Genomic DNA, 12,034 nt, shown 5'->3' with positions numbered 1-12,034 from the left:
TTAAAAGCAGCAGCGTACTTCTGCTATGTAAACTGGTGAATACGCAGCTTCTATTATACAACAAATATGTGTGTAATTTCCTAATGAAGCCTTATAGCTTGACGTTCAACAACAAACAAATCTCCAGACGCTCCTCTTCGTTTTGTATCGTTTACTTGTCAACCTAATCATTCAAAAACGTAAAACAATAACGACGTGGGAACAAATGAATGGCAAAATAAAGAGAGTTTGTTACAGTAAGAAAGAGTTAGCAAAAGTAAGAGTAAGGTAAAAAAAAACGGTGTGGCTCCATTCCCCGTACCTGACTGCCATTACCCATAATGCACTGTGTCCAAACCTTATTACCACACAGATCCTTCCGCCATATATGCAATTAAACACTTACGTCATCTTCACTGTTTTAAAGCAGTATAAAATAGTACGTCATCAAATTATTCAGACAAATGTAATGATTACAAATAAAGTGTACCTTATAATTATTCTAATCATGCAACATATACATTTTCGTATTATGCAAATAAAGTAAATAGTCCCCTTTTGGCTGAATAAACATAAAGCACCTTCCATAAAATGTGAATTATATTATTATATGACACACAGTAATGACTTTCTTTATTTTAATCATAAAGTATAATAAACCAAAAGCTACTTTAAATATTTAATTATGACCGATGTTTTGTTTTGTTTTTTAGTGTGCTTTGCGAGTAGTGTGCGTGTTTGCGCATGCTCACTCGGTCTATGCCACGTCACATCCGGTTATTGGTTTCAGGAAGTGTGAGGCCAAGATGAGGTAAAAAGAAGCTTGGTGAAAAGTTTTTCTTTTCTACAACTTTCTGCCCGCACAGCCGCGTTCAATGTAACCTCTTTTCAACAACTTCCTTTTGACAACTTTCTACCCGCGTTCAATGGTAAGCTCTTTTCCTGTTGCCGTGGTCTATCGCTGTTGCCATTATGGCAATGTAAAGATGTAATTAAATGTCAAACTCAAAGTCCTACTTGAAATGTATTTTGTCCTACTAACAATGAGAGCATTTCCGTACACGTTTTTTATTTTAATTTTCATTAAATTCATACACCTACTCTATTATATCAGTCTTAAAGTCCGAAATGTTCTGTCAATGTGTAGGTCGTTATTTGGATGTATTATAGCTAGTTTTGTGTGACGTCATTATTATTATTGTATATCATTATTATTATTTGGGCCTGGATAATCTTACAAAGAAGAGTATTAGAAGAAGAAAGAAAGTAAAAAGGGGGAAAAAATACAATTAATAGATTTAAGTTGTGATTATGAAAATAAGGTGAAATTATTACTAGAATAAAGTAGAATAAAGTAAAGTAAATTTTCCTGAAGGAATCAATAAAGTACTATCTATGTATTTAAAAACAAAATTGTAATATGAAATCGTATTATTACAAGAAAATAAGCCTTGAAACTGTACGTAGAATTTTTATGAATACTGTAAATTGAAAATGGTATTTGACATTATGAAATTATGATAGTTTTTTTTGATCACATGAATTACATTTTTGAATTTGGATTAATCACAGGTGATTACCTGCCTGCAAAATTGAAATATTTGTACACAAATGCAGTTTTATTGACACAATGTCAACCAGGAACTTTTTAAAATGTTTTTCTTGAATGCATCACATTTATTTGCACAGAACTTTGGTAACCATTTGATGTACAGTTACTGTAGGCTGTAATTTGGAGTGAAATTTACCAGTCAGAGTCTCCTCACTCATTTTTTTTTACTAACGTATACATTGATCTGTTTACTGAACGTTTAACGGTTAAGGTAAAATGAATTGCATGATAAATCCAAGTGAAGAGAATAGAATAAAATAGAAAGTACTTTATTGATCCCTGGGGGAAATTCAGCACCGCAGTTCGCTCACAATAGACAATAAACATTAAGGTATTTTTACATGTGAATAATATAAATACAGTCTATTATACAGCATTATTCACATGTGAATAATATAAATACAGTCTATTATACAGCATTATTCACATAAGTGCACATGATTAATGCGATAATTTTTTTGTGTTTAATTACATGAATTAACTTGTTAATTTTGACAGCCCTACAGAAAATATACAATTATTTAAAGGTAATAATAATGTTTTAATATTTTGACAAAAAACTTTTGGGAAAAATTTAGTCGAAAATGTTTTTAACATGTAATTGTTATTGTTACAATGATAAGAATAATATATAATGTTCTGATAATAATGTGTTTACATTACGTAAGAAATCAAATGAAAATAAGGGTTTAATTATTACAAGAATAAGGTCGTATTTTTTTAATTAATAATATCAATTTGTATTTTTAAATTTGAAATGATACATGGAATTATTAAAAATAGTTTTAAACAAAACTTGAAAATTGTACTCAACACAAGTTGTAATATTAACAGAACATATTACATTATTTTTATTATAATATTTTGTGAAAAAATTAAATGATACTTTAAGCTATGATTTTGTAGTATACAATTATTATTGTTTTAATATGACAACATTTATATTGTTCAGATAATAAGTGTCTAATATTATGAGGGAAAACAAATTAAATTGTTTAGAAATATAACAAGATCCATAGAAAATAAAGGTAAAGAAATACAATTTTAAAAAAAATAGAAAAGATTTTAAATAGAAAAAAGATTTTGTTTGGTGTGAGAAACACACACCGTGTAACAAAGTGATGTGAAAATTATGTGGAAAAAATGAGAAATTATACACGAAAAAAATCATGATATGAGCATAAACATTAAGATTATACAAAAAAAACATGACATAAAAAAATATACATTATTTTAACAGAACCATCAAAAGAAAAAAACATATATTAAATTGGAAGGAAAAAATTCCACCAGAAAATATAAAATTGTGCAAGAAAAAAGTTCATATTAATAGAAAATTTTATAATTTATGATAATATGGTTTCAATATGAGGGGTGAAACTCATTATTTTAGAATAATTAAGTCATAGTCACTGTTTACTTTTGTTCAATATTTATTTCTTAATTTGTGGCTAATGACATTTTTTGGTCAAAAAGCAGCTAAATATCACAAGTGCACTCTTATTTGTATACATTGTTGTGTGTTTCTAGCTAAACAATTATGTGTGTCTGTGTGTTAGTGGTGTGGCGTCATGCCTGGAAGATGGCGGTCATGGAGGCGTTCCAACCATAAGTCCCCTCCAGAGCTTCTTGAGGCCCCTCAGGGTCCCGGCATCCATGTTTACCTCTTCTGGAGCCCAGATGGAGAGCGTTATTTGTCCCATGTGACATCAGACAAGGTCAACGCAGAGCAGCTCTGTGTTTTGTCTGCGGAGGCTGTGGGTGAGACATCAACTCCATAATCCATGATGATGATGAAGTTTTTTCATAATCCATGATAATATTATGAAGTGTGATGATGATGAGGTTTTTTCCTAATGGATGATAATATGAAGTGATGATGTTTTTTCCTAATGGATGATAATATGAAGTGATGATGTTTTGCCACCAGGTGTAACTCCTGTCTTCCACGTGCTGTTTGCGCTGTACGAGCCTCTGTCCCGCTGCTGGTACAGTCCAAACCACGTCTTCAAGCCAGAGGACCCCTCCCGTCTGGTGCTGCACTACAGGATGAGGTAAGTCACACCGCTGCCTCTTCTGCTCTGGTACGCCTCGTTCGCACCTAACCTCTCTCAAGCTGTCTCGCTTCCCTTTGCAAGGGATCTCTGGTGCGCTCCAGCTTAAACTTCAACTCCAGTGTGAAAATGATCACAAAAAGCAAAAAGAAATGACAAATATAGTTGATTTCCAACATGCATTTAATATAACCACGTACAGTACAGTATAAAAGTTGGACACACCTTCTCCTCATTCAAGGTGTTTTCTTTATTTCCATGACTATTTACATTGTAGATTGTCACATCAAAACTATGAATGAACACATGTGGAGTTATGTACTTAACACAAAAAGGTGAAATAACATATTCTATATATATATATATATATATATATATATATATATATATATATATATATATATATATATATATATATATATATATATATATATATATGCTTCTCACTTCACAGGTGTGCCTTATCAGGGTTGATTAGTGGAATGTCTTTCTTTATCAATGGGGTTGGGACCATCAGTTGTGTTGTGCATGAGAAGGTGTGTCCAAACCTTTGGCCTGTACTGTATGTTGACATAGTTGACTCAGGGATAGATCTTCTATCAATCAAAGTTTACTTATACAGTCCTAAATCACCAGTGTCCGAAAGGGCTGCACAAGCCACAACCACATCCTGGGCTCAGATCCCACATCAGGGCGAGAAAAAACTCAACCCAATGGGACAATGAGAAACCTTGGAGGGGACTGCAGATGTGGGACCCCCCCCCCACCCCCCTCTATGGATCTAACATAATAGTGTGAGAGTCCAGTCCATAGTGGATCTAACATAATATTGTGAGAGTCCAGTCCATAGTGGATCTAACATAATAGTGTGAGAGTCCAGTCCATAGTGGATCTAACATAATATTGTGAGAGTCCAGTCCATAGTGGATCTAACATAATAGTGTGAGAGTCCAGTCCATAGTGGATCTAACATAATAGTGTGAGAGTCCAGTCCATAGTGGATCTAACATAATAGTGTGAGAGTCCAGTCCATAGTGGATCTAACATAATAGTGTGAGAGTCCAGTCCATAGTGGATCTAACATAATAGTGTGAGAGTCCAGTCCATAGTGGATCTAACATAATAGTGTGAGAGTCCAGTCCATAGTGGATCTAACATAATAGTGTGAGAGTCCAGTCCATAGTGGATCTAACATAATAGTGAGAGTCCAGTCCATAGTGGATCTAACATAATAGTGTGAGAGTCCAGTCCATAGTGGATCTAACATAATAGTGAGAGTCCAGTCCATAGTGGGGCCAGCAGGAGACCATCTTGAGTGGAGACAGGTCAGCAGCGCAGATACGTCATCAACTGATGCACAGATGAGCGGTCCACCTTGGGTCCTGACTTTGAACAGCTAGCGCATCATCTGTGGTCACCTGATAACCTCTCCACGCATGAGAGGGGGGCAGAGCAGAGAAGAGAGACGGCAGATCAACTGGTCTAAAAAGGGAGTCTATTTAAAGGCTAGAGTATACAAATGAGTTTTAAGATGGGACTTAAATGCTTCTATTGAGGTAGCATCTCTAACTGTTACTGCTAGAACATTCCAGAGTACATTACAGGAAAACGCTCTATAGCACACAGATTTTTTTGGGCTCTGGGAATCACTAATAAGCCGGAGTTCTTAGAACGCATATTTCTTGCTGGGACTATGGTACAATACAATCAGCAAGATAGACCCTTTAGTATTTTATACCCAAGTAGTACAACCTTAAAGTCACATTTCAAGTGCACAGGAAGCCAGTGCAGGTGAGAGAACAGAGCTGTTGCTCTTTAGAAGTATATTGTTGGAAGCTTTTTGTAAAATCTAAGAGAGTAAATATTAGGGATGGGCATCTTACAACAACTCACGATTCCATTTGATTCTGACACTTAAGGTGACAAATCGATTCAGAATCGATTCTTGATTCAAACCGCTTCTCACTGATTCTCACAATGTATTATTTGGTCAAAAAGTGATAGTAAAACATTTTCAAAACAGTTTCCAAAAGCTCCTCTTGGCTGCTGAAGGATCTCGTATATGTACAGCTAGTAAAGGCAGCGATGGGGAGGGAATTTTTCAGCATTTATTCTTAAAAAAAAACAAAAATTGGAATAACTACCGTAATTTCCGGACTATAAGCCGCACCAGCTAAATTTAGGGGAAAATACAGATTGCTCCATATATAAGCCGCACCCGACTATAAGCCGCAGGGTTTTGATGTGTAATTAGCGTAGTATATAGGGGTTCCTGCTACCACGGAGGGGATTGTCGGGACAGAGATGACTGTTTGGGAACTCAAAGCGTCCCATTTATCAACAATAAATCTTTCAATCATTCAATCAAACTTTCACATCTTTGACATGGCGAACAGCATTCGTGCAGAGTACAAATAATACAACGCTGCAAAGTAATACAAAGTGCTCGCCTGTACGTTATCAAAATAACCAGCCTACCGGTATATGAAAAGTCAGTCTTTAATCATTGTGTCATCGTCTTCCTCCTGCGTACTAAAACCACCCAAATCCTCTTCGTCGATGTCGGAGAAGAACAGGCCGTATATAAGCCGCACCCTTGTATAAGCCGCAGGGACCAGAACGAGGGGGAAAAGTAGCGGCTTATAGTCCGGAAATTACGGTAATCGCGATTTGGATGCGAATACAATTTTTTGAGCACTCCTAGTATTTGTAGCAGAATATCACAAAGTTTTTCTTGCACAGCCGTTGGTCACATGACAAAAACATAAACAGCAAGTGTGTGCATTAAGTACACACACTTAGAAAGCCCAAAAGCAGTGAAGTAGTCACGTTGTGTAAATAGTAAATAAAAAGAGAATACAACAAATCCTTTTCAACTTATATTCAATTGAATAGACTGCAAAGACAAGATATTTCATGTTCACACTGACAAACTTTGTAATTTCTTGCAAATATTAGCTCATTTGGAATTTGATGCCTGCAACATGTTTCAAAAAAGCTGGCACAAGTGGCAAAAAAGAGTGAGAAGGTTGAGGAATGCTCATCAAAGACTTATTTGGAACATCCCACAGGTGAACAGGCTAATTGGGAACAGGTGGGTGCCATGATTGGGTATAAAAGCAGTGCGGGTACTAGACTGGCCTGCCTGTAGTCCAGACCTGTCTCCCATTGTGTGAGGGCTAAAATATGAGAAAGGAGACTGTTGAACAACTTAAGCTGTACATCAAGCAAGAATGGGAAAGAATTCCACTTCAAAAATGTGTCTCCTCACTTCCCAAACCTTTACTGAGTGTTGTTAAAAGGAAAGGCCATGTAACACACTGGGAAAAATGCCTTTTTTGCAATGTGTTGCTGCCATTCCATTCTAAAAAAGGAAGTTTCTCAGTGTGAACATGAAATATCTTGTCTTTGCAGTCTATTCAATTGAATATAAGTTGAAAAGGATTTGTTGTATTCTCTTTTTATTGACCATTTACACAACGTGACAACTTCACTGCTTTTGGGCTTTGTAGCTACAGAAGTGTGACTCTGGCCTGAATGTGACTGAAGTCTTGTCAACAATATTGTGTGTCTTTGTGTGCAGGTTTTACTTTCGTAACTGGCACGGACTAAACGACAGCGAGCCGCTTGTGACTCGTTTTGCTGTCGGCGGTGGCGGTGACGCACCTCTGCTTGAAATCACATCAGTGGAGTATTTATTTGCCCAGGTGCGGGTGTGTACGTACGTGTGTGTGTGCATGTGTCTCACACTTCTCACCACATGCCTTTTTGTGGTTCTGATTGTCTTTCGCTCTCTCTCCTCACTTCCTGTAATCCTCCAACAGGCCAAATATGACTTTGTCAATGAAATGATGGAAATGAAAAAGGTGGACAGGGAGGAGGAGCGAAGTCGCTTCCACAACGAGTGCCTGGGCATGGCCGTGCTGCACCTCATGCACCTGGCGCTGCAGACTGGCCGCACCTTGCGCAGCGTGGCTAAAAAGACCAGGTGAGAAGTTATCATCGGCACACAATTATGCTGCTATTTTTACACACTTAATTGCTTGTTGAACATGGTTCGTAAATAGAAATGTTTGTCTATTAAAGCAAATTCCTCCATAAGAAACAATGTAAATATGAATAATGGGTTGCAGCTTCAACAAAAGTCACTATTTTAGTGAAGGTTTGTACACGATACTATACAGTACTGTACAGCAAACAAACACAACACAACTTTCTCTTTATTAACAAGCTGAGACAACAACGACAAGCTCAACTGTGCTGTATGTGATGCTCTGCCAACACACACACAGAAGTCACTTTGGTGCCCTCACAAACGATTAGAAATCACAAAAATCCTTAACATTAAAGGGTAACTGCACTTTTTTTTGGAATTTTGCCTATCGTTCGCAATCATTATGAGAGACAAGAAGACAAAAGGTTTTTTATTTTTTGCATTGTAACTTGTAAAAAATCTGCTCATTCTTGGTGGCCAGCAATGCAGTTAATGTTAGCAATCAATTCTACCTTTAAATCACTTTAAAAATGCTTTCAAAAAACGTCAACAATACTTCATTTACATTCCGTAACTTGTATAATAACCAAGCTGTAACGACATTGTCACTGTAAGAGTGAACACTGTAGAACTCTTTTTCTAGCCGACTAACACAGCTAACTACGGAAAGAGATAAGCTAGCTTCTACGTTAGCACAAAAGGCGTTTGAGTTTGTATTGATTGGTACCAAATTATTTTTGATTTATTAAATCAACATAAAAAACACAAAAATACATTAAATATCAATAGAGATCAGGGGTCACCAACGCGGTGCCCGCGGGCACCAGGTAGCCCGTAAGGACCAGATGAGTAGCCCGCTGGCCTGTTCTAAAAATAGCTCAAATAGCAGCACTTACCAGTGAGCTGCCTCTATTTTTTAAATTGTATTTATTTACTAGCAAGCTGGTCTCACTTTGCCCGACATTTTTAATTCTAAGAGAGACAAAACTCAAATAGAATTTGAAAATCCAAGAAAATATTTTAAAGACTTGGTCTTCACTTGTTTAAATAAATTCATTAATTTTTTTACTTTGCTTCTTATAACTTTCAGAAAGACAATTTTAGAGAAAAAAATACAACCTTAAAAATGATTTTAGGATTTTTAAACACATATACCTTTTTACCTTTTAAATTCCTTCCTCTTCTTTCCTGACAATTTAAATCAATGTTCAAGTAAATTTTTTTTTTTAATTGTAAAGAATAATAAATACATTTTAATTTAATTCTTCATTTTAGCTTCTGTTTTTTCGACGAAGAATATTTGTGAAATAATTCTTCAAACTTATTATGATTAAAATTCAAAAAAATTATTCTGGCAAATCTAGAAAATCTGTAGAATCAAATTTAAATCTTATTTCAAAGTCTTTTGAATTTCTTTTAAAAATTTTGTTCTGGAAAATCTAGAAGAAATAATGATTTGTCTTTGTTAGAAATATAGCTTGGTCCAATTTGTTATATATTCTAACAAAGTGTAGATTGGATTTTAACCTATTTAAAAAATGTCATTAAAATTCTAAAATGAATCTTAATCAGGAAAAATTACTATAATGTTCCATAAATTATTTTTTTTATTTTTTCAAAAAGATTCGAATTAGCTAGTTTTTCTCTTCTTTTTTTCGGTTGAATTTTGAATTTTAAAGAGTCGAAATTGAAGATAAACTATGTTTCAAAATTTAATTGTCATTTTTTTTGTGTTTTCTCCTCTTAAACTGTTCAATTAAGTGTAAATATCATTAATTATTAATAATAACATAGAATTAAACGTAAATTGAGCAAATTGGCTATTTCTGGCAATTTATTTAAGTGTGTATCAAACTGGTAGCCCTTCGCATTAATCACTACCCAAGAAGTAGCTCTTGCTTTCAAAAAGGTTGGTGACCCCTGATATAGATCAATACAGTCTGCAGGGATACAGTCCGTAAGCACACCTGATTGTATTTCTTTATGAAAAATAAATAAATAAATAAAGTGACACAGATCTAAAAAAAAAAAGTTGCCAGTCTAAACGCTCCAAAGTGCTTAAAAACTGATCTTTTGGAACCAGATTCAGGAGGGAGTCCTGAATCACATTGGAATCTGATCTTTTCAAATGTGACTTCAGTCTAAACGCTATGAGACCTGGATGTTACTTTTTCGTCAGCTTAGGGCGAGGTACGTCACTGGCGTGTGCCGGAAAGACACAGTCGCCAACCGAAGTGGATATTTCATCCGCTTTCGGTTTCTATTTAAGACAACCACATTTTTGGTGTATAACATGTCAATAGTGCGCAAATAACAGGCTGTAGGTCAGACCTGGGCAAATTAAGGCCCAGGGGCCGCATGGTGTATTTTTCCTCGGCCTAATTTACAGTTTTATTTGTTGTAATCTGTCCTATCACAACAATAACAACTACTGTAATTCTCTGACTATATTGTCTAATTTAGCTTTCCTAATACTTTGTGATTGTACAGGTGTACCTAATCAACTTGACATTGTAATGTACTGCCCCTTTAAAAATATTGTTATATACTTTTCTGCATTCAATATAATAAATCCAGATTTTCTTCTTCAGCTTTGAAACCTGCATCCCAAAATCTTTCGCCAAGCACATCTCTGAAGACAGGATCCTGACAAAAATTCGAATCCGGCGAATGTTTGGGAGGTTTGTCGTGGCCTACCAGCGCAACATGGACGGCAGGCAGCTGGACGCCAAGGAGATCATGTGCAAATACCTCTGCACCCTGGAGTACTTGGCGCCTGGTTTCGGCAGCGAGACCTTCTCGGCCAGCCTCCGGAGGCTGCGACAGGACGAGGACGCGGACGAAGATAACCACGTAGCGGCGTGTGAAATAATGGTCTCTGCCACCAGGGGGATCCAGTGGAGGACACACCAGCAGACGGTTTGTCCGATCATGGCTTAAAAATCCCTTTTTTCGCTAACCTCGTTTTTTTTACGGCAGATGAGTGATAAGTGGATCCACTTCTGTGATTTCCCGGACATTATTCACCTCGCCATCACTCAGGCTGACGTCTGCATCAGCACCCAGGACAACAAGTACATGGTGAGACCTATCTAAGTTTTCATAAAACTAACGTATTTTCCGGACCATAGGGATTATCGATGAGGGGTCTATTCAGGTCTATTTTCATACAAAAGGCTCACCGGATTATAAGGCGCATTAAAGGGGTCATATTATTATTATTATTTTCTAAATGTGAAAGACTTCCTTGTGGTCTACATCAGTGTTTTTGCCGCGGCACACTAGTGTGCCGTGAGATACAGTCTGGTGTGCCGTGGGAGATGATCTAATTTCACCTATTTGGGTTAAAAATATTTTTTGCAAAGCAGTAATTATATTCTGCAAATGATGTGTTGTTGTTGAGTGTCGGTGCTGTCTAGAGCTCGGCAGAGTAACTGTGTAATACTCTTCCATATCAGTAGGTGGCAGCAGGTAGCTAATTGCTTTGTAGATGTCGGAAACAGCGGGAGGCAGTGTGCAGGTAAAAAAGGTGTCTAATGCTTAAACCAAAAATAAACAAAAGGTGAGTGCCCCTAAGAAAAGGCATTGAAGCTTAGGGAAGGCTATGCAGAATGAAACTAAAACTGAACTGGCTACAAAGTCAACAAAAACAAAATGCTGGACAACAGCAAAGACTTACTGTGGAGCAAAGACAATGTACATCCGAACATGACATGACAATCAACAATGTCCCCACAAAGAAGGATTAAAAACAAGTGAAATATTCTTGATTGCTAAAACAAAGTAGATGCGGGAAATATCGCTCAAAGGAAGACATGAAACTGCTACAGGAAAATACCAAAAAAAGAGAAAAAGCCACCAAAATAGGAGCGCAAGACAAGAAGTAAAACACTACACACAGGAAAACAGCAAAAAAGTCCAAATAAGTCAGGGTGTGATGTGACAGGTGGTGACAGTACACCTACTTTGAGACAAGAGCTATAGTGATGGTTATGCTTTAAAGTCATATCCAACAATTGTGACAACGACTTTTTACTGTCAACTAAGTTTAGTTTTTTAATGATTTCTGCTGGTGGTGTGCCTCTGTGTTTTTTCAAAGCAAAAAATGTGCCTTGGCTCAAAAAATGTTGAAAAACACTGCTGTACATAACATGTAACGCTGGTTCTTTGCTCAAAATGTTGCATAGATGATGTTTTACACATCATCTTCAAGTCGCTTTCTGACAGTCTCTTCAGGATGGGCGGGTCTTATTTACATGCCTCCACTTGGACAGCGTCATCTTTGTTGTAGCGGTGTAGTGTGCAAGGACGGGAGTGGAAGAAGTGTCAAAAGATGGCGCTAACTGTTTTAATGACATTCACACTTTACTTCAATCAATAACGGAGCAGCATCTC

The 12,034-nt window shown here is 36.5% G+C and overlaps 1 protein-coding gene across 1 annotated transcript in view; it reads left to right on the top strand.

The window, feature by feature from the left end:
* The first annotated feature begins 711 nt into the window (after positions 1-711).
* Positions 712-12,034, top strand: part of tyk2 (tyrosine kinase 2) — a 32,126-nt gene continuing 20,803 nt past the window's right edge. Inside the window, 7 exon segments of the mRNA XM_062049346.1 lie at positions 712-908; positions 3,151-3,352; positions 3,522-3,645; positions 7,229-7,352; positions 7,470-7,633; positions 10,231-10,558; positions 10,619-10,720. Of these exon segments, the coding sequence (XP_061905330.1) occupies positions 906-908; positions 3,151-3,352; positions 3,522-3,645; positions 7,229-7,352; positions 7,470-7,633; positions 10,231-10,558; positions 10,619-10,720 (1,047 nt within the window). The 5' untranslated portion in view covers positions 712-905.

This window comes from Entelurus aequoreus, linkage group LG06, assembly GCF_033978785.1.
Source record: "Entelurus aequoreus isolate RoL-2023_Sb linkage group LG06, RoL_Eaeq_v1.1, whole genome shotgun sequence".
Lineage (NCBI taxonomy): Eukaryota > Metazoa > Chordata > Actinopteri > Syngnathiformes > Syngnathidae > Entelurus > Entelurus aequoreus.
The sequence above is the reverse complement of the archived record's forward strand: the minus strand, read 5'-3'. Positions and strand labels throughout refer to the sequence as shown.